General features: G+C 44.3%; 1 protein-coding gene across 1 annotated transcript in view; it reads right to left on the bottom strand.

The window, feature by feature from the left end:
- ILRUN (inflammation and lipid regulator with UBA-like and NBR1-like domains) overlaps positions 1 to 23,752 on the bottom strand; it is a 395,284-nt gene that overhangs the window by 266,640 nt on the left and 104,892 nt on the right. The window contains exon 2 of the mRNA XM_069633501.1: positions 12,636 to 12,790. Coding sequence (XP_069489602.1) covers positions 12,636 to 12,790 — 155 coding nt within the window. The remainder of the gene's footprint in view (positions 1 to 12,635; positions 12,791 to 23,752) is intronic.

Genomic DNA, 23,752 nt, shown 5'->3' with positions numbered 1-23,752 from the left:
AAGGGGTAGAGGTAGGTGGTATGTTGGCATAGCTATGGAAATAGTTAGGGTCTTTCTCATAGAAGTCTGCAAAACAAAAAAAAAATACATCCTTCTCATTACCCTATAAATGTCAGCTGAGTTCCATTCCTTGGAACTGGGAATAAACCTCGCCTGTTCTGGTTCCTCATCCATGGCCATATCATGAGGAGTGGGACGGACAAATTTACTCTTAGGAGTAGTGTCAGGGACCTTCGACTTTTCTATCACTTTAGGAGCCTTCTGTTTTTCTTTATGGTGTTCTGAAGGTTTCTTGTGTTTATCCCCCTTCCCGTGACTAGAGGACTGTTTTCCGGAGGTTTTAGGGTTTCCCGAGGCTTTCAACGCTTCGCGCCGTGGTTCGGAGGTGGTCTTTGACGCTTCGTGTCAAGATTCGGAGGTAGTAGGAGGGCATGTGGCGATCGCGAACGGGAACGCCCAGGGGACACATCGCTGGACGGCTCTCGGTGCATTCCATTGTTGATCGCTTGACACGCGTGTCGAGTCACGGCTGATGCGTTTAGAGGAAGTGGTGTGGGTTGCGCTCTTGCCGTAAGGTGTTGTCTCCATAACTGTGCCACTGGCCAGTCGTCCGAGGTCAGGGGCTTGCGCGTGGGTGTCTGGAGTCACCCCTCTGCCCTCACCGTCCGATACAGCGGCGCTGCTGTCATTGCTGAACGTCCCTTTGACGTCCATGGCCTTTAGCTGCCTGGCGTAGTTGGCCCAGCGCTTCGTCGAGCGGTCCTCAAGTGTCTTTGGCTTGAAGAGCTTACAAGCTCGACACGTAGCCTCAGGATGGTCTCGTGGGAGACACAGATTGCACCTATTGTGCTCATCTTTCCAGGGAAACTTACCGTTACACTTAGGGCAGAATTTGAAAGGAGTTCTCTTCATATGTGTAAATATGGCAGCGGGCTGTGTATATGTAGGAAATAAATGTGGGAAAGTTATGACCACCCCCCACTTTCCCTACTTGTACAGAGCCGAGGCCAGAGGCCTTCTAAGGCCCAAAAGTCTCATGTAGTTGACAGCTGGTTCCCTCGATCTTCGGCGTAGGATGGAAGAGAACGGGGAACGTTTTTTACAATATTTAGGTATAACTGGCAAATGCCAAGGGAACTCTGCAACATGCATCCGACTAGTATGGCGGAAAAAAGAATCTGAGGGTCCTACACGCGTGAGGGATCATGGGTACATGATAATATTACTGGCACACCCTAGTTCGACGCCCCTTTTTGAGTTTCGAAAGAAACTAATACTCTGCAGCTTCCACTAGATGTCGGCCTATGCACAGCATGTGATCTAAGCAGATTCCACAAGTCAGAATATATATAATACATGATACATTACTCACCGTAATCGTATTTCTGATGCTTGTATCTGCTTAGATTCACATGCTGTGCATAGGCCGACATCTAGTGGAAGCTGCAGAGTATTACAGTTTGTTTTTCAAAACTCGAAAATGGGCATCGACACAGGGCGTGCCAGTAATACTATCCCTAATGTGACGTCCACTGTACCCATGATCCCTCACGCGTCTAGGACCCTCAGATTGTATTTTTTCTGACATGGGGTAGCATGAGGAGTAGCGCGAGTACAGATGATCCAAGCAGATAGATAGATAAGACTACAAGCATCCATGCGCCTTCTCTCAGAGGGGAGGAGGGGTGGGTCGCATGTGAATCTAAACAGATACAAGCATCAGAAATACGATTCCGGTGAGTAATGTATCCCTTCTGAGGCTTGTTGAATCTGCTTAGATCAAATGCTGTGCATAGATTAGCGAGCAGTGTTAGAACAAAGAGGTGGGATGTGAGAAGGGTCATGAGCAAATGTCTTAAATCCGCTTGTCCCACTTGAGTATCTGTCTTGGAATGGGCGTCAATGCAGTAGTGCCAAGAAAAAGTGTGAATAGAGCTCCAGGTAGCTGCTTTGCAAATGGTGTCAAGGGGTACATTTGCAATGAAAGCCAGAGTGGCCCCAATGCCTCTAGTAGAGTGAGCTTTTGGCGTGAAAGGCAGAGTTTTTTCAGAAAAGAGTGTAACACAGCTGGATACAGTTAACAATCCACTTAGAGATGGCACCTTTAGAGACGCGATCTCGCTCTCTGCCTGTAGCTACGGAGACAAACAGCTGATCTGTTTTCCTTAGCGGTCTGGTCTTGTTTACATAGTAGCGGACCGCCCTACGCACATCTAGGGTGTGTAGTTTCACCTCAGCCGAGCTTTGTGGGTCTTGGAAGAAAGCCGGAAGCTCGATGGACTGGTTCACGTGGAATTTAGAAATAAACTTAGGTGAGAACCTAGGGTGTGTACGTAAAACCAGTTTATCTTTATGAACTGTAAAGAATGGATCCTGCACTGAGAGCCTGAATGTCACTGACCCTTCTTATAGATGTTATTGCTACTAAGAAGGCCGTCTTATAAGTCAGGTGTTTGTGACTGCTTTTATGCATGGGTTCGAATGGGGGGCCCATGAGTTTAGATAGCACCACGTTAAGGTCCCATCCTGGTGGTGGGTTTGAAATAGGAGGGTGAAGTCTCTTTACTCCTTCCATGAAAGCTTTAACCACTGGTATCTTCCACCACAACACCTTGTTATGGGATGTGGTGTATGCCGACAGCGCTGGCAGGTGTACCTTCAGTGAGTTAAATGCCAGTCCTGCATCCAGCAGGTGGAGCATGTATGTGACAATTGTGGAAGGAGTGCAATCAACTGGGTTGACTTGCTTATTTTGGCACCAGATAACTAATCTTTTCCATTTGTCAAAGTAGCAGTGCCTTGTGTTTGGCTTCCTAGATTCCTTAAGGATGTCTATACATCTCTGGTAATTTCAGATGTACGAACTCTATGACCTCAGTAGCCATGCTGCTAGGTTCATCGAGTTGGGTTGAGGATGCACTGTTTGACCTTGGTGCTGGGACAGTAGGTTGTACCAGCCCGGGAGTTTGATGGGTTCGCACACCGCTAGTCTGCTTAGGTGTGGGAACCACGGTTGTCTCGCCCACATGGGAGCAAATAGGACGAGCGTCATCGACTCTGTTCATCTTGTTGACCACCTTCCTGATGAGGTGTTGGTGGAAAAGCGTACGCAAACATCCCTGACCAGTTCATCCACAGGGCGTTCCCCTGGAGTCTGGCTGGGGGAACCTGGATGCAAATCCTGGGCACTGTTTGTTTTCGCTTGTGGCGAATAGGTCTATAGTGGGGAAACCCCACTGAGAGAAGATATCTTCTACGATTTCTCTGTGTAGACACCATTCGTGTTACTCTGGGAGGGGATCTCTGCTCAAAGCATCCGCCAGAGAATTGAGATCCCCTGGAGCATGTTGAGATGACAGAAGACCCTCCGTCTGAGTGCCCATATCCAAATTTTCTGGGGAAGCTTGGACAGATTTGGCGAACGAGTCCCTCCCTGCTTGTTTAGGTAAAACATGGCTGTAGTGCTGTCCGTCCAGATCTGCACTGACAGATTCAGCAGGTAGGGCTTGAAGCGCTGTGAATACTGCCAGAATCTCTAGCAGGTTGATGTGATTCTTGGCCACTGAGTGAGACCAGAGACCCTGAGCTGTGTGGTGGAGGTGGTGAGCTCCCCACCCTGTCAGGCACGCATCGGTTGTGACTACCACCTGTATCTTGGGATCGTAAAAGGGTTTCCCCTTGGACAGATTTTCTCTTGTCCACCAGTGAAGGCTTTGTACCAGTGTTGGCGAAACGACCACTAGATCGTCCCACTGACCACTTGCCTGAGACCACTGTTTCGCCAACCATTCCGGCATGGGACTCAGGCGCGCGTGGGGGACCAGGTAGATACATGACGCCATCATGCCCAGCAAACGCATTGCTTTGCGTACCGTTATCTGGCGACCGGCCTGATATTGCAGAATTTGCAGCATTATTTTCTGAATTCTTTCCTCTGATGGAAAGGTCAACCCCTCTTGCGTGTCTAGGATAGCTCCTAGGAACTGTTTGGCGGTGCTTGGCACCAGACTGGACTTCTTCTCGTTTATTGATAAACCTAATTCGAAGAGGAGGTCTATTGTCCTTTGAATGTTTGTTCTGCAAATTACTCGGGTCTCCCCTGTGATGAGCCAGTCGTAGGTGTGCCGGCACCACCGCCAGTACCTTGGTGAATACCCTTGGAGCCGAGGCTATCCCGAAGGGCAGTACCTTGAACTGGTAGTGCCGACTGTCCACCTTGAAGCGCAAGTACTTTCTGTACACTGGGAACATGGAAATATGAAAATAGGCATCTTTCATGTCCAATGTTGCCATGTCATCCCCCTTTTTTAGGAGGGCGATTTCCTCTTGGACAGTAGTCATGCAAAATTTTTGAGGCTTGACATACTTGTTTGCAGGCCGTAAGTCCAATACTGGGCGCATTGTCAAATCTTTTTCTGGCACAAGGAAGTAAGTTGAATAAATACCCTCGTTTACCTGTTGTCCCGGGACGAGTTCTATCGCGTCCTTTGCTGGAAGATTGACGATCTTCTAGTGGTCCAAAGAATGTATTCTTTGTCGTGGAGGGTGGTTTTGAGGACCCTCTAACAGTTCTATGCAGTATCCTGCGGACACTGAACAGCACCCATCTGTCTGATGTGATCCCTTCCCAAGCTTGGGTGAAGTTGGAAATGCATCCCCCTACTGGGGATGCGCGAGAAGGGACCCTGAACGGAACATCACTGTTATGGTGGAGGCGTGCCGCGGCCTCTACTGGGGCTGCCTCTACCTTTACCACGTCCTCTCTTATTACCCCTGCCATAACCATGGGTAGACTGTTGGCTGTTGTTCCATTGTGTACCCTGCCCCGGGGAATAGTTAGACCCTCTCTGGGAATTTTGTCTGCGTGGGCGACGAAAATTGCCATTCCCTCTCTGGTTTGGGGGTTTATTGTTAGTTGGCCTAGGGATTGGAGTGTCTCATACTCGTCCTTGGCATTTTTCAGCGCGTCCTCGACCGCCTTTACAAACAATAGATCCGGCTCCACCAGTTTAACTATCAATGATGCCTGGGTTTCGGCTTTGAACCCAGACTGTCGCAACCAAGCATGCCTTTTGATAACAGTACCTTCGGCTATCAATCTGCCGGCGTTATCCACGGCATCAAAGGTTGCTTTTAATATGCAACCGGACACGGCTCTTCCTTCTGCAGAAACTTTTGCCAATTGGCTTTTTAAGGGTTCTGGTGCGGAATCTATGATTACAGCGACTTCTTCCCACTGGTGGCAGTTGTAACTCACCAGCAGGGTGGTGGAGTTGGCAATCCTTGCCTGGTAGGCGGAAGTGGAGGCTACTTTCCTGCCCAAGCCATAAATCTTCTTGCTCTCCTTGTCGGGAAGAGCTTCCGACGATGACAAGGGTGTTCCCGCCCTCTTACGGGTGTTTGTCACTACCAGGGAGTCCGGTTTCAGATGCCCTCTTATGTACAGTGGGTCTGTTTGGGCTGCCCTGAAAAGCTTCTCAACTCTGGGGTTTACCGCCCTAGTGAGATAGGGATTAATAAGGGAAGGGTCTATCCTTCTTTGAATTGACTTAAGGATAGGGATGGCCTGGGCAACAGGTCTCCTTTCTCCCACTAACTCCTCGGCGGGTGTCAATGTGGAAGTGTTCTGCCGCTCTGGGTAGCACTTCATTCAAGAGAGGCTGGTTATCGACAGGGGAGTCGGTAACCGGGGGTCCTTTATCTACTGGGGAATCTAGCCTGTAGGTTTCTCGGTTGTCGTCCTCCTTTTGGTCCTCGTCATCCCCATAGTAGCCCGTCCCAGTTTGTTCTTCCAACATGCCCAAATCTGGATCCTCACAAAAGGATGGATCTCCCTGATATTGAGAATAGGGCTGTATAACAAAGGGGTATGAATTAGGAGCTTCAACCCAGGACTTCTTACTTGGGGGTATAGGATCCTTAGAGCCTGAGGGAGATGACCTGTCGGGGGTAAAAGAGAGAAAGTGTTCAGGGTTTTTGGCGTAGAAATCTGCCAATGATGACATCCTTGACATGACTCTCTGTCATCACTAGACCATTCTCTTGAAATGGGAAGGATTCTTTGTTGAAGGCCTTTCCCTGTATTAACTTGACTAGACCTACTGGTTTGCACAGGGGTCTTTGGGATAACAGAAGACCGAGACTTGTCCATTTATTTATGTGGGTTAGAATGTTTCTGAGGTGTGGAAGGATGCAAAGACTGCTTCCTCTGTTTTTCCCCCTTCCCCGTGGGTGGAAGAGTGTTTACCCTGTTTTTTCGCCCCTTCGGAGCCTTTCGACGCCTGGCACCAAGGTTCGGGGGTAGTGTCCCCATCTCTGGAGTGTGGAGGTTGGGACTCGGAAACAGCCGTTGCGCGGCCTGTTGACGCTGACTCCTGGAGTGCGGTCTGGGGATAGAGGTCAGCTTAGTCCGACGATCGAACCTCCGTTACCTTGGGGAGCGAGGCACTTCTGGCAACAGTGGATGGTTGCCTGGAGTCATGCAGCGATCTAGATCGAGAACGCCCAGAGGACACCGATTCAGACCGTTCTCTATGTGCCTCTTTCCGAGTACTCGACGTGCGTGTCGAGTCTCGGTTGGACTTCATGTGTTTTGTGAAAGTGCTGTGGTTAGCGCTTGTGTCGCCGGGGTCTTCCCCATAGCCGCCCTGCCGGACGACCTTCCGAGGTCGGGGACTTGCACTTGGCTGTCAATTGACGCCACGTTGCCCTCACTGTCCGAAAGCACGGCATCGCTGAAGGCGCCCTCCGCTGCCATGGCCTCTTGACGCCTGGCGTGGTGGGCCCAACGCTTGATCGAACGGTCCTTGAGCGTTTTCCGTTTCAACCCACTACACGCTCTGCGGTTAGCCTCGGGTGGTCTCTCGGTAAGCAGAGATTGCACGTGGCGTGCCTGTCAACCCAAGGGTACTTGCGGTTGCACTTGGGGCAAAATTGGAAAGGGGTACCCTCCATACGCACCTTGTGGCAGCGGGCTAATAACTGTAGGAATATATAAGAATGTACCTATCTATATACCAAAAGAGTGTAGAGTATGACCACCCCCCCCCACTCTCCCTACTTGCAGGGCTGAGGCCCAAATCCGTTGTGCAGCTCTCGACGGTCGATTCTTTCTCCGTGCCGGTGTCGAGTGTGGATGTTCGGTGACTCGACGGTGAGGTGGAGAAATATAACAATATTTTAGCAAAAGTATGGCTAAGGCCAGGGAACTCCGCAGAATGCTTCTGACCAGTATGGCGGAAAAAAAACAATCTGAGGGTCCTAGACGCATGAGAGATCATGGGTACAGTGGACGTCACACTAGGGATAGTATTACTGGCACGCCCTGCGTCGACGCCCATTTTCGAGTTTCGAAAAACAAATACTCTGCAGCTTCCACTAAATGTCGGCCTATGCACAGCATGTGATCTAAGTAGATTCAACAAGCCTCAGAAAATATATATCTACTACGTAGTTGTAGTACTTCAAAAAAAAAAAAAACACCCAGTGGGTATGTACAAGAGTACTCTAGCACACAAGACCTAGCATTTTAAAATGTCATATTTATTATTGCATAATACAGCACATTACAAAAACAGGGGTGAAGTCATTCATCCCTGTGACCTACGCAAGGTTGCACAAAGCACTCACCCCCCGGGTGGAAGAAAGTCACGCGTTCCGCCTGAATGCTCAGGCTTCCTCAGACCTTTAAAATCCAAATGCGGCATTCACATCAAAGAGTTTAAAAAAGAAAAGCAATTATAGAGCGTCTCCACTCGTTTCCTCATCAAGTGCAAAACAGTCATGTGACTGCTTCGTGAAGGATGGTAAAACCGGTCAAATTTAATGACCTCCATATTGGAATCGTCAAAAACCTATAAATGAGGTAGGTTAGAAGAAAAAGTGCTTGGATATATCATGCAAAAACTTCACTTTGCACTGTTAATAGCTACCGTGATGATAGCACGATCGTAGAGACGCTCGAAACTGCCCTTATATAAAAATTGTCATTAAATCGCAATTGATGTGTAACAAATGCACAAATGTGCCTGTTTAACATACAATGGCTAAATGCAGCACAGATGGCCGCTATTAGCCATACGCCCCCTCTAAGGGCAAGTGCTTCCAAGCAAACAGCAGCAGTCAATATGTAAGTGGGCACGTGCCCTACTGCTGCAAAATTTCCTTATGGTATATAAGTGTCCTATATTCAGATTGATCTTCCAATGGCACGTGTGAATCAAAATCACATAAGATCATTCATCTAATTAACATATGTAATTGGAACAAGAAAATTAACGAGACAAATTCTGTCAGAATATGATTCATACTAACGTGCAAATCGCAATTTAAAAATACAATACCAATGGATAGCAGCATTTCAAAGAATAAGCAATTGGGTGAATTACAGTACAACAATAACCAACTCTTTCACAAAAGTGCAATGTGCATGGTATAGATAGATCAATACTAAACACCATACCCTTGTTGGAACAGTTCAAGAAAATGTAGCCAGAGGATCATCAAATGACAGACTACTCTTCAGATATGTGCGAATAGCAACTTATAACTCATGAATACAGAGTATATTACAATGATTACCTTAAGTATCTAACTATTTCACAGAGATACACAAGGCAAGATATAGGTAGAACCATGCTAAAAACCATACCCTTCATAACACAATAGTAGGGGAAATGACTAGCCCCCTAGTGGGCAAACTCATGTCTGTAAGAACACATAATTCAGCATCTATGTTCAAACCTTTCGGTTTCAAGGTGTCAAATTTGCAAATCAGTGTGGCTTCTAATTGCCTCAATCTCAATTCGCGGTTACCTAATCTTTTGTTCTGTGGTATATGGGCCAACCCCGTAAAGGATAGAAATTTCACATCCCCATTATGTTTCTCTTGGAAGCGGCTAGTGAGAGGGTAGGGTAAATCTCCATTTTTGATGGCTCTAATGTTGGAGAATCTGCATCTTTAAAGGGCCTATCGTCGAGCCTATATATTGAAGGCCACAGGCACATGTAATCACATACTACATATTTCGTAATGCAGGAAATTCTAGGTTTGTATTTCCAACATTGGCCATTCACACTTCGAAAAGGAACCTTAGACACATGATTGCACAATTTACAGTGAGCACATTTGTAGAAGCCAGTTCTACTCATCTGAGACATCTTCATGTTCTCCGCTGAATTGGTGATAACCATACTTGGAGATAACAGTTTTAAGAGTTGGAGCCTTACGGTAAGTGATGTGGGGGACGTCATCCAAAACTAACTTGAGATGAGGGTCAGTAAGCAGGACCTTCCAATGTTTATTCATGATTGTTTTAATTTCTTTGGCTTGATGGTTAAATCCTGTGATAAGCCTAATTTTGTTGTCATTTACTTTCTTTTTACTAGACAGTAGTGATTCTCTAGTGAGTATTTCTGCTTTCATGTAGCTTCTGGAGATAACATTCTTCCCATAACCACGTCTGATAAATCTGACTGATGTTTTTAGCTTCATTTGTATAATCATTGCTGTTGCTACATGCTCTTTTCGCTCGCAAAAACTCTCCTTAGGGAATGGAGTTTATTAGGGCTCTAGGGTGGTGACTCTTGGCGTGGAGAGTTGAATTGGAACTCGTGGGTTTCCTATATAGTTTAGATGTTAGCTTTTCATTTTCTACCTGCAATGCAACATCTAAAAATACCAAATTGCATTTACTGATTACCCTTAGCTCTAGATTAAATGTGTTCTCATTCAGTATGCTCACATATTCCATGAGCTCCAATTCTGTCCCATCCCAAATTATAAACAAATAGTCTATAAAACGATACCAGATTTTTATGTGTTGGGTCCAATGTTCCAATTCTTCTGTCCACGCATGATGTGTCTCCCACCATCCCATGTATAGGTTGGCGTATGTGGGGCCCATACACCACCCCATAGCTGTCCCTCATATTTGCTTGTAAAGCTGATTTTCATGAAGAAAATAATTGTGCTCCAGATAGAATTGCAACATATTCAATAGCATCGAGCTATGTTGTCGATAACTGATAGATCTACTTTCCAAGAAGGATTGGCATGCCTTGATGCCAGCTGCATGCTGGATAGAAGTGTACAAAGATACTACATCTAATGAAACAAGAAAATATCCAGGTTCCCAGTTAAATTATCCAATTTCGAAAGTAAATCAGCAGTGTCTCGTATGTACGAGCTCAGGCTGGCAACAAACGGCTGGAAGAAAAAGTCCAAATATTTTGAAGTATTTTCAAGCAAACTGCCCATCGAAGAAACAATAGGACGACCCGGAGGGTCTATTAAACTTTTACGGATCTTGGGATTGAAATAAATCAAAGGACTCACTGGATGGGCATTCTTAAGTAAAAAGTATTCATCACGATCTATGAGCTCCAAATCACACCACTCTTAGCTTTTCATGATATCCCATTTTAGTTTCCAATAGTATCTCCATTTCTATCGGAATATAGTTGGTGCTATCGCTCAATTGTCTCTTGGCTTCCAGTTTGCAGACACTCCGGACCAAACCTGCTTCGCCATTTTGGAATGTGCGACAACTCGTGAGATTCAGTCACTTCTCCCAAGGGGGAGCTGTTCCCTGTGGGATAGGGAGGTGAGCCCACTACCCAACATTCCCCCAAGGGGTGGTAATAAGCGGGACCTCACAGGCAGAGATTTCCCCCAAACTCCTTGGGAATAAGGACTCCCTTTCTAATGAGGAACTCCCTTTTCACTATCCTCAAAAGCCCAGTACCACTTGTTGACAGACAACTAGACTTCTTTAACATATGGTATAGGAATGCAACTACATTAAATAAGTACCTGACTGGTACTGTGAAGAGTCAGAACATACGAGCGAGAAAGAATACGATTGAAGTGGGCCTTCTCGTCCCAGTGAGGAACGCAGAGTTGAAAAGGCTAATACTTGTCCCCGGTGAATGGAAAAACCAAAAGAAGAGTAAAAGGCAAACAGGGACTGAACCTACTTTTCTCTGTGAAAAGATAAAGTGGAGACCTGTTTTGAGAATAGACTTGTTCATCCTAAAGAAGAAACGCGTATTGTGAAGAATGACACATTCAGACACTCAGTAGAACCATCGTATTGAAGGCTCAAAAACGCTCCATAATTACACTGGTTATTGGGAACAGCACACAGATCCCAAGGAAATAACTAGTGGCCAAGAGGACAGAATAACTGGGAGACAGTGTGGAAGTTCATCCCAGTATCAAGGAAGCACAAGAGGAATTTGGGGAACCAAGGGGCCAATATAAAAAGGGCCTGGAAAAGCCCCTTAACAGAACTGAATGAATGCGAGAGATAGCGAATCGATATCTGAAGATTTTGATTTGAAGATTACTTTGCTGAAAAGCATCCCAGGAGAATGGAGTCACTCTGCTGTACTGTTTTTGAGTATTAGTAGTAGGGTCAGCCCAGGTTAGTTTTGGATGTGGCAGACATTTGTTGTGGACTTTACCAAGGATGTCACGCACCCTAGTTTAGTTGCGTTAGGTATGGCAATCCATAGAATAGGCAACACTAGGCATTTTCTTTATACTTTTCAAAGAAACCTTTTTGCGAATGGCACATTAGTCAGTCTCCTCCTTCTGACCAAAGACAATTGCTTGTGGCATTTTAAAGAATTCTTGCAAAAGCTTTAGCGATAATCTATTTTTGAGAAGGTTAAAGCACTTACAATTTCCACTTTGTGATTAAGGAAAGGAAGAATTTTCTTCATGAAATGTCACTTCCCTCCAACTTGTCACCCAACATCCATCACCGGAAGACGTTTACTTTGCTCTTAGTGCATCGATATTGCCATTTATACATAGCCCTATTTGAAACCGTGATTTGTTTATAGAGTATACCTGCGAGTCCGCCCGCTGGATTGACACGCACTACAATAAGTCACGGATACGATTGACAAGTTGGATTGCGTTTTCTCTTTGTTTGAGCGGCTTAGCGTTAGGTTTGTGGTGTTGCAAAGGGTATTGCAGGGTCCAAAAGAGGACATAATACTTCATTAGAATTCTCACTTCACAAGGATCAGGCAATCTGGAGTCCTGCAGGCAGGGAAATGTACATTCAGGGGACTTCAGTGGATGGTTCAAGCAGGGGTGGGGATTGGTTAGCTAGTGGTTTTTCTCTAGAGGACCGGTGTCCTGGAGAATGTAGATGGCACAGACGAGGTCAGTATTTCTCTATTGGCGACTATGTATTGGAGGACTAAGAAAAGTTGTGCAGAAGATTATGCTTTAAATCATGACTTTACTAACCAAGGCTGTTTCAGTGATAGTCTACTGAAAAGGTACAAGGTGTACTCCTGTTTGGCTGTGCCTTCCTTCCCCAATTTGTGGTATGCTCCAGCTCCCCTTTCCTACAATACAGGCTACTGGCAGTAAGGCAATCGTTTTATGTGGTGTCTGCGACACCTTGGTTGACTATTGTAGGGAGTTTGCTTGTTTGTTTTTTAATCCCACCACTGCCTGCAACCTGCACCCACCCATAGCCTTACTACCCTCCGAATACATTACCCCCCCCCCTCTGCTGGCAAAAAATACAAAAAAACACTTAAGTTGACCGACCTGAAAGGTACAACCATAAGATGGTCAACAAAAGCACAGATTAACAGGGCTATATCCTTACCAGTGTTCTGTATCCGCCATGTCTTTATGAACTGTGTGTCCGGGGGGATAGATTCCCCTTCGCCGATGGTGATGTCCTCCACAAAGGACATGGATGGAACATTGATGTTCGGGCTTTCAAAGTCATAATAGGCTCCTATAGCAGCTTGAAGGTTCCTATAGAAACAAAGAAATGGAGACAATCAAGCCTCCCTACTTCAAAAGTAGGGCAGAGCTCAACTAAAGTCCAACATGCAACTGTTAATTTACGAACTTTAGTGCTTCTTTAAATAATTAGATGTATTACATGCTCGCTCTGAATGAGCCCTTTCCTTGATAAGCTGCTTGCCCTAATATTTTTTGCACTGAAACCAAACAAATTCAAGCCGTCACAAAATTCCATTCCTTACATTCATTCACCCTCGGACATTACGCATCTTTCATGTTTGTCTAAAATAGGTTTCCCCCTTTGGCTCCTCCTTTCCTCCTATTCCCTTTTGAATTCCTCCACAGACTATGATCTGGAGATACATTGCACAACACACTAGCGGTAAAACCAATATATTGGAGACTGGTGCAGTATAAAAGCAGAGTAAGGCATAACATCTCAGAGAGGATCTTACCCTATGCTTGTTCAATGAAGAAACCAAGCCCACCACACATTGCAGTAATACACTGTACTGAAATAATGAAACTCCAAAAGAGGATTCCAATTTGGGCAAAAAATATATTAACATTGAAATTAAGTTTCAATTGTTAGGATGAACATACCCAATGTAAATGCTGTATGTGTCCTATAAGACATTGTACAAACAAACTTTTACCAAATAAAAACAGGTAAGAGTCTTAATCACGTAGCCTGCATTTTGTTAGCAGAAGGGGGTTGGGGGGGGGGGGGGTTAATGTGCCTGCATGGACTTTGCTTACTGAACGACCAGGCACTAAAATAATTACTCTGAGCACTAGGAGAATGGACTTTATCTACATGCCTTTGTGGACCATAAAATGTTAACACTGGCGACAAAGCTTTCATTGTAACACCCTCTCTGCTCCCCTGCAAGTCTATGAAGCAAAAAACTGTTGCCTCCTTTTGTGAAAGTTAATAATTCTGCATCACATACATAATGATGCACTGCAGGGATACAACTAATAACCAAGCAAATGGGCTCATGTCCAGGTCTTCAGATGGATTAAGGGTTGCGTAGGCACAATGGGATTTGCTAGTTTATATTATTCACCATTATTCGTCCCATTAAGATCATGAAACAAGCTTTTCGCTCTTCAAGTGAATTACAGTATCACTAATATACGATTGCAAACAGACACTTCATAGCAATTGATCTAGTGCAACGTGCAGATTTTGGTCAAAGTGCATGAAGAGAGGGCTTCTGGAATTAATGTAAAAAAATTAGTTGAATCCTTTCATTGACTTAATTAACTCAGAAATACGGTATTGGTGTTTTCCTTCCCAAAATCAGATCGGGAAGTCTTTCGCGGGGACAGAATGGGCTGCAACAATCATAGAGTTCCATATTCCGCCCCAGAAGTTAATTAGTGATGAAACATTCAAATGCAGATGCGTCAGGCAGATCCTTCAATGTCAACGTCAATTTTAAGTATGGTTCCAAATGAAAAGGGCCTGCTATAAGGAGGTGCCAAATTTGAGGATTTCCTTAACCCCTTTTGCCCTCTACTTTTGGCATATAAAGTCAGCAATAAGCTTCTTCCTAACATGTTTTGCTGTTGACCTTGGAGCTAGCCCATGCCTCAGATGCAAAGATCTTATTCTGGGCACCTCTAACAGCCTTAGGACATACAGCAGATTTTGAACCTTTTTTGCATCTTGCACGAAACTTCCCGCAGATGATAAACTGTACTAAGATTGTCAGCATGTCTTATGCGGACGATATTCTTTTTGATCTGGCCTGTATCGGTCTACATCGATCAATCACTGCGCTCGCTGATTACGCAAGGAAAACAACATGATTACTAATAAATTAAAGACCAGAACGATGCGCCTTGGTGGTAACCACACAGCTACAGAAAAATTCCAATGGCATGTGGAAAGAACATACACAGGAATTCATATCCTTGGGCTTCCCAGTTAAAATGTGATCATCCCCTTCGCATCACAAGTGATTTGTCTATGAGAAAACCTGGAAAAGATGGCTAGTTATCAATAAATATATTGAAAATCGGAGGGGGCATAATATAGGGGGTTTTATTGAGATTACAAAGTAAGCATTATTCCCTCAATATTCTATGCATTAGACGTTTTCTTAACAGCGCAGGTTAACTGGCTAGGGAAATTTGAGGCAAAATGATTGCACTCCATCAACCTCCCGAAGGCCGGGCCGGTTGAAGCATTAAAGCTCGAATATGGCTTACTTTACACTCACTGTGGTGCATCAGAAGAGTCTTGTTATTACGCTAAACTATGTAAATTAGATCACAGGTCCAATTCTCTTTTACAACTTCTAGGCAAAGGGATGTATCTTAATTGTCATAACTCATTTAAAGAAGAACTACAAAGGTTTACCAAAGATCACCTGTTAAACTTGGGCATGGAACTAGAAATCTTTGACATTAGTCCTGACTATGAAAGAATAATAAAACTCAAAACCCAGCAGTGGGACCTGGCATCCAATATTGAAAAACTTCATAACTATAAAAAGGTACAAACAATACTCTTATCAGAGCTTTAAGGGGGGCAGGCCTCAGTTATTTAAACAAAATATTGCAGCATAGAGCTGAAGTGATTTATTTGGTTCTGTTTCGTTCCCTCCCAGGTACCCCTTGGAGGACTAGGTAGAGAGCTAGCAGTCATGTGGCAGGCCGGCACCTACCAGCATTGGTGGCCGGTTGGCCGAAGGGTGACCTTCAAAACCGTATGCATCTCGCACAGAGCAATGCATAAAACCGGACCTCAATATCTTTAGGACAAACTAAGACCCTACCATCCACCACGCACTCTAAGATCAAGCTCTGCCCGCCTCCTAGTGATACCAAAAACCAACTCAGTTAGGTTAGGTGGACCCTCCCGCCCTCTCCCTCCCTCCCTCTCTCCCTCCCCCTTCCCTCCTTCCCTCCCCCTTCCCTTCCCTTCTCTCCGTCCCCTCCGCATTTTAACACTCAAATATTAATTTGTTCTAAGAATTTTGAAATCAATGTCATGCTCAGCGCCTCTTACCTTAGCATTGCTAACATTACCCTATAAGTGGAGAGCAACATTGCAATATCACTTACTTGGCCTGCAAGGGATAATGGGTACAGGCTATGCCAGGTATTACTCGTACATAGTATTAGGGCAACAGATATTGAGACAGTAGAATGCATTTCACACAATCTGCATCCTGGATTTTGTGAAGCTGGTTAAAAACCGCAAGAAAGCATGATCGCCCATGGATCCCTGCCCCGCTGACATCTACAAATCAATCCTCGCACAAGGAATGCCATCAGAACACTACAGAAACCACCTACATTTCTCACTCGCAACAGGAACTGTACCAAGACCTTTCAAAGCAGCATATATCAAACCACTTCTAAAAAACACAAGTGGCAACGTCGAAGACCTCTCCAACTACAGACCGATTTCAAACATTCCGTACCCAGCAAAACTCCTAGAAACATACATATACAGATTAACCCAAGAACATGTAGAAAAACACCACCTGCTAGACCTAACAAGTCGGTTTCAGACCTACAAGAGGAACATAATCTGCATTACTATTAATCTGAGACGACCTAAAAACAAGCGCAGATTCCAACGCAACCTCAGCTTTGATTCTGCTCGAACTCTCTGCAGCCTTCAACACAGTTGGCCATGACACCCTAACCAAAAGATTGGAAGACATAGGTATAACGGACATGGCACTACTCTGGATTAAATTATTCCTAGCAGACAGAACAGATAGCTAAAACCCTTACAACTGAAGTTCCATAAGGATCCTCACTATCACCACTATACTTCAAAAGCAACCAGACTCCAGTAATCAGAATCTTCAAAAAAATACAACATTACATGCTACAATTACACAGACGACACTCAAATCATCTACAAAATCGAAGACACTCAAGCCGATCACTCAACCCTAATCGAGTGCCTAAAAGAAGTCTTGAACTGGACGAGCGTGAACAACTTGAAAATCAACCCAGGAAAGAGAAATCATGATTATATCCAATAACCAAGAGAACACCACCTACATACCGTAGCCGATGGAAATGGGAACTGCACCAACTCCATCTAAGGTAGTAAAAAACCTGGGAGTCCTTACCTTAGAACCACAAATAAATGCAATAGTCAAGAAGTGCTTCTTCCCCCTTCACACAAGAGGAATCCTACCTTTCCTCTCCTTGACCCACAAAACACTCAATCGTCGCCCTAATCATTTCAAGAATCGACTACGCAAACAGCCTCCATCTCGGGATGCCAGAATACCTCCTGAAGAAACTACAAAGCATCCAAAATGCAGCAGCCAGACTTCTCCTCAAACTATCTAGAAGAGACCACATCACCCCAGCACTAGAAATACTACATTGGCTCCCAATCAAACATTGCATCACCTTCGAAACAATGTGCATAACACACAGGGCGGACAGGGAGCTGAATTACTACAAAAGAAAATCTACAAGCAAAGAGCTCTCAGATCAAGCAATGAAATCCACCTGGAACAAAAACCGTACCTCAAGAAAAAACTAGGAGGCTTCTTCTCCCACCTGGATGCAAAAACCTGGAACACCCCAAAAAGAAGTTTTAAAAAATACCAAGTACCACCTACAATTCAGAAAACAAATAAAAACCTGGCTCTTTAACACTGCAAATTCAAACTGATAAACTTAAAAAGAAACACAAACAGGATGACAGATTTTAGGATGACACTGACAAACGCCCAGAACCGACCAAGGGAAACCCCCACAACCACAAGAAAGACTACGCTAGATCGAATAGGACAGAACCAACACCCCATGAAGACTGAATCGGCACCCCTGGCCAACCCAACCTACCACCTCACCAACACCAGATACCTTATTTGAATAGAGTTGAGTGAATGTTTGCAGCTGCCAAACTTGAACTAAGTTGTGGACATTGGCATGGACAAGGCTAGGATAAAGTTGTGAATGATGGCAGATGCCGCCCCTGAACGTAGGTGTGAGCGCTGGTGCCTGCCAGGCTTCGATGGGTAGCCTGCGTGAGCAGCTGGTTAAACTGTGAATGCCGACCACTGCTAAATCTGGATGGAGTGACTTTGGCCAACCCGTGCCGCGTACTGACGTGAATGGGAAGGCCATCTTGGCCAGATTTGGGTGGAGTCAAACGCCTGCTTACCCTGCACACAGAGAGGTTTGTCAAGAGATAGGCAGAGCCAAAATATGAGATCGTTTTGAATGTGGTTTGGCATCATGTGTGGAAGGGATTATGGGGCGTCGACTGATCCCAGAGCTGGATGGAGGTGTGGAGATGCTCCCGCGCCCCATCCGGAGAGGAAATATGGAAGATCAGTGCTTTGCCTACCAACAGCACTGCAACCGGAGAAGAAATATGGAAATGTAGCGCCCTGCTTCCTAACAGCTGGGCCAACTAACCAATCCACTAACAATTTTCAACCCTCTGCATACACCTCAAACTCTAACCAAACACAACCTCAAGCCTATAAACGCAACAATCCGCACAAACTTCACTACAACCACAAAACAAACCACACAGATTTCCACTACAGTACACGACAGCTGCCGAGCAGAAACACCCCAATCCCAGCCAACGTGTGTTAACCGGGTTGAAGCCGTCAACAGCACATCACAGCCCTCTTGCATTTCTCCAGCTTATTTCCACTAACTAACCCCTCCCCTTCACCTTTATTTTTTTCAGAGCCGCCAGAGGACCACTCCGGTGGTGATAATGTTAAAGGATATTTGTACCGCACACTAACATCCTTTCTAAGTGTTCAGAGCTGCATTGGGCATAGACATTAACAAATGATATTGTAACTCTATGCTATAAAAGAAACTCACTTATCAATTGTATACACCTACCCAACAATATAAGGATGGAATAAGTTGCAAACAATCTTGTATGCTCTTAAAAATAATTGTGTACCTGCAGATTCATGGCATTTTCTTAAAATGAATATAATGGTGAGGAACTAAATAGGTTTTGCTTGCAAAGTATTATGGGTATGGAAATATTCCAGTGAGTGTTTCACTGCTATAATCTCAATCTCTCATGTTTTACAGTGCCCTGGCAACAAGTATTGGAGGCGAGCACAGGAGCTGGGCAAGGGTACAGGTGAAAGGGCACATGAGAACACTCCTTGTGGGTGATGAACAAATCAGTAACTTTCAAAAACCAAGCCAGTTGTTTGTACAGTACATGGTTTTGTTTGCTGAAGGAAATGAAACTCTAGTAAAAGTCTAGAGGACTGCACCTTCTGTTTCTTTTTATGCTCAGCTGCTGAGGGTATTTCAATTTTAACATGTTCTGCGTTTACTGACTGTAACAGCCCCCTGCATCTTGTTAAACTGATAACAATGAATTGCAGAGGGATCCCTAATTACAGAAGAAGGCGGCTCTTAAGATGTTCTACCTCTGAGCATTGATGCTAATAACCTAAAAAGGCATAAATGTGATGGACTTCAACAGGGCTCTATAAGAAGTCTATTGTTGAATTCTGTCTAGGCTGTGATGAGGAAAGGTGGGCAAAACTATAAGCTTTATGTGCTCAGTCATTTTACTTCCTATGTCAGGGTTACAAGCAAGGCTCTGATAAGAATTTGCTTCCTACTTAAAGTGAAATGAGTTTTCAGGGAGTAAAAAAGTAATTAGCTTAGCCAACAGGAATACTTTATGCTTATTAAAAGATGTTCTTTGCCCTTAAAATTAGTCTCGAGATCGGTCCGAAATATTATTAGAGTTCCTGTGGATGCCACTGCTCTGCTGATCACGGATTCAAAAGAAATATCAGTGGAGCTTTGTATGCAGAAGCCAGGGATTGGTTCATGTGTGTTCATTGTTACCCCTTTTTATTGGGCACATTTCTCTATTTTTAGGGATTAAAAATGGGTGGTGAATATGTCAGCTCAAAGGCTGGTTTTGAGTAACTCACAGGACAACATAATGTGGATAATAAGTAGAAGCCAGGGAATGTTGATCTTCATTCTGTGGGGCAGTTATTCTGATGTAATTATCACCCTTGCACAAATTATGAGAGGCATGTTCTCATATGGCCCTTGAATTACTTCATTAAAGTGACACATTAACTCCTATTGGCACGTTTTCTGACATTCCTTTTAGTTGCCTTTATTCCATCTGCAAATATTGTATCTGGTCTGATTTTTGATAGCCAAATCAGTTATGAACAGCAATATTTGTTTTTGTGTAATACCCATGAGTTTTTCCAGCGACAAAGCACACATTTCTCTCTGTACACAAGTAGTTTTGCTAGCTACGTTAGCACATCTTGAGGTCTTGAACTGCTTGATGAGTTCTCTTTATAATCACATATAAAATATATTACTTTTTAACCTATGTGTTTGGAAAGTGTTGTAAAATGCACCTTTTATGCAGATTAGTAAAGAATTGCAGTGATTTGGAAGGGGCAATTACTTTCCAAACTCTCTTCGGAGATGCTAACTCACTAACTAACTACGCATGCTCACAAAGTGGCTCACGTTGTGAGTCAATTGCGCACATGAAAAATAAAGTGCGCACGAAAAGCAAGTAGTTCCGCACTTAGAGAAAAATAATTATTAAAGGGAATATTGCCTATAGGACACGGTTGTACAAACGCATTCTGAAACTCCTGTGTCCCACCCGATTGCCTACAGTCAACGGTGAAACGCTGTAAACAAATCAGTCAACACTAAATCACACAAACGTCTTAAAAACAAAGTATTTTGATGTTTTCAAAGATTCAAAGCTTGCTCCATTACAGTAAGCCCCTTGTATTGTGCAAAAGACGTTATGCAAGTAATGTGTGAAACATTCACTGCACGATACAATGAAGCGAAAGGGACAGGATAGGCAGGAAAAGCTATATATAAAAAAAAAAAAAAAAAAAAAAATAAAAAATAAAAGGAGCTGTAAGTGGGGCGATGGGTGCTATCAAGGAGCGGGCAGGCAGACTTTGGGGTGTAAATGGGTAAGGGGGTGGAGCATGGAAAGAACGCGGCAGGGCTTCTGGGAGTGTCCCCTGGATAAGGACAGCGGAAGGGGCAAAGTCAAGGCGTTGAAGGTAATATATTCAGAAGTTACAGGGGTGGCCCCGTGCCCCCCGGAAAGTGGAAACTGTTTTTGTGCAATGGGAGTTGCGAAAAATCTTTTTAGCGAGCCTCTGGCGCACAGTTTCAATGGCACAGAAGAAGCGTGGAAGGGTAGAGGCTTGTCCCCTGCCTTAGCCAGTAACGAAGAACACCTGGATAGCGCTCACCCGTGGATTCCTAGAAAGGGCAGGGCTGCACTAGGAGGTGGAAATAACACTTATGTGATCCAATAGGCAAGACAAGTGGTCATCTGCTGTGTAAGGCCACCCTGTTCGGAATAGGGGCTATGCAGAATCTGCAAATTCCACCCTAGAATTCTAATGTGGGTAGGTGGTAAGTCAAATGGGCAGAGATAGGCAGAACTGCATTTCCAGCCAATCGGGTGGAGGCCATTCACGTAAACCAAGCAGCCCAAACATTCTACCTTCCTACTAGCTGGAAGGGAAAGCATTCTGGCTACTTGGGGAGAATGGAACTATCCAGTTCTGTGATACTGACGTACCCTGCCCGTCCACAGCCGAATAATACTCGCCCATTTCACCACCTGCAATACTGCAAGAAGGCCCATTTGCCCATCTCTATTGTGGATGGATCTAGCAGCATAGGTTAGTAACACTTTTCTGGTTCCTCTCCTACAAACTTACGACGACATAAGCAATCACCAATTAGACAATCGGAATAATTTCTCAAAATGTGCACAAATTCCCACCTTTTCAAAATACGCCAGTCTGACATCCTCTCAAAAATTGTAAGGTGACACCAAATTCTGCCCCTAGGTTCTCTTGCATTTAAATATTATGGGGGTTTGCACTGCACGCTACAATTGCATGTAGGCTACATTCTAAAACATTGTATGTAACCAATAGATAAATTGTAAACCCCCCCCCCCAAAAAAAAAGTCAGCCACAAAAACGCAAGATGAAAAGAAAATACGCAACCCTTCCTGTAATATGGTGAATTTCAGCCACGTTATCTAGTCTTTACCATAAGCGTCAATATAAAACACAAGCACAGTTCAAACATTTTGAAGGCCACATTCTTAGGCCTCGGTTTGCCCAACAAGTCTCAAAATTAAGGCTTGCAAGAAGCTATTTGAGGGTGGAAAATAATGTTTAGCAAATCGGAAAAATAGATAAGTTGCAGGCAGTTGCAAGCTTGAGGTTTAGCTTCCATTAATGGCAGGTGCTTGGTACCCAAGGGCAGTGCTGCTAGCCTCATCCCTTTTGTTAGAGCATGGGTCTGCAGAGGTCACAGAACTTGATTGCTTTCTGACACGTTCTCACTCTCTACCAACACCCAACCATACCACTCCAAACTCCTGGTCTGTCCTCTTTGGTACCCCTTCCAACCAGGCTTAGTGCGTGTGCCATAAATATGTATTTACTGCACATTGTGCGCATAACTCTGGTATTACTGTATTGCTGACCAAAACAAAAGGATGTAACAAATGACAAGACGGAATGACTTTCCTAGCCAAACATTTTCTACAGGATTTTTCAAGATAGCTGGACCAGCAATATCACAGCTGCCCGTTCCACTCCAAATCCCTAAACGGCATTTGCTGTAGTTCAATCAGAAAATATTTCGATTTTTTGATCTGCCTAGAAAGAGTTGGCAATTATCAAATGTACACAGACTTGGTTGATCGGCATCAAACCATAAAGTCAATCCAGTGGTTCAAACCATTTGAGCATGGTTTCCGATTGGAGTGCGAACATTACCTTACTCGGTGTCCGCTGCCAGGACAATGTCCCAAGCAGTTCCCGACATCGCTCGCACGTTGCTCTGTGTCAACAGTGCATTTCAATGTGAGCCATTAGGCACGGATGGGAAGGATGGCGGCAGGTGGGCGGGGCTATTAGCTGGGACTTGTGTCCCTTTAGGAATGGGAGGGAGTGATCAGAAGTGAGAAGGGTGCATAATGCTACATGCTTTATGAAATAATGACAATGACTTTAAAACCCCAGGGCGACGTTCGGTCACGTTAATCTGCATGATGCTATTGTGACTTTGACTGTGGGATGGGGAAAGTAAAAGCAAAACCATACTCTTATTGCTAAACATATCATTTCTGTGACAATGTATATATATGAAAGGCTAGTTTATTATGTAATGTAGTTTGCTTCCAAGGCATTGCTATAAAGTATTTAAGCACATCAAAGGCAAAGCAAAACCTTAAATATCTACATCAAGTAAACCTGGAAAGATGTGCTCAGTTGCTTAAATTGTCCACATCCCAGTTTCACCATTTAACCAAAGTGTGTGATCCTGGGCAAACGATTTAATCGCACTGCGTCTTATATGCAGCTCTGTAAGGGATTCACTTCATTGCTTACGTTAATATATCTTGCTGTTATTCAAAAAAAAAAAAAAAGCCAAATGACTATAGAGTTGCTCAATAGATAGTAGTGCAATTTAGGTATTTTGCACCACAAAGTTATTTGCCACTTGGCTTATTTATGGCAACCTATTGTAAGGTCACTTCCATGGTGCCTCCAAGTAACAAAGACTGGTAATGCTCCTCGACATGCCCTTTTCTGGCAAGTCATTGCTGTTGGTGCAATTGTTAGGCAAGAATTGATGTAGTAACCCTGTGGGAGACTACACAACTCTTGTCCTCTTGGTATTGGGTAACCCACCTTTTGGTATAGGCCTGTATTACACAAGTTGGTAGTGTGACATAACAGCCAGGCTTATCTCAAGAGGGGTAAATGTGAGCTGTAGAGCTGTAGCAATGAAATCCGCAAACATAAGTAGCCTTATACTTGTTATGTTTTAACCATCCTGTGTTTGTAGCCAATGCCCATTTACGGAATGTTAGCATCAGAGTGTTCTACCTAGAATCTTATTTTGTGAGTGCCTAAGTTCTTATTGCAGCAGTTG

The sequence above is a fragment of the Ambystoma mexicanum genome, chromosome 13 (genome assembly GCF_040938575.1).
Source record: "Ambystoma mexicanum isolate Mex_15411 chromosome 13, UKY_AmexF1_1, whole genome shotgun sequence".
Lineage (NCBI taxonomy): Eukaryota > Metazoa > Chordata > Amphibia > Caudata > Ambystomatidae > Ambystoma > Ambystoma mexicanum.
The sequence above is the reverse complement of the archived record's forward strand: the minus strand, read 5'-3'. Positions and strand labels throughout refer to the sequence as shown.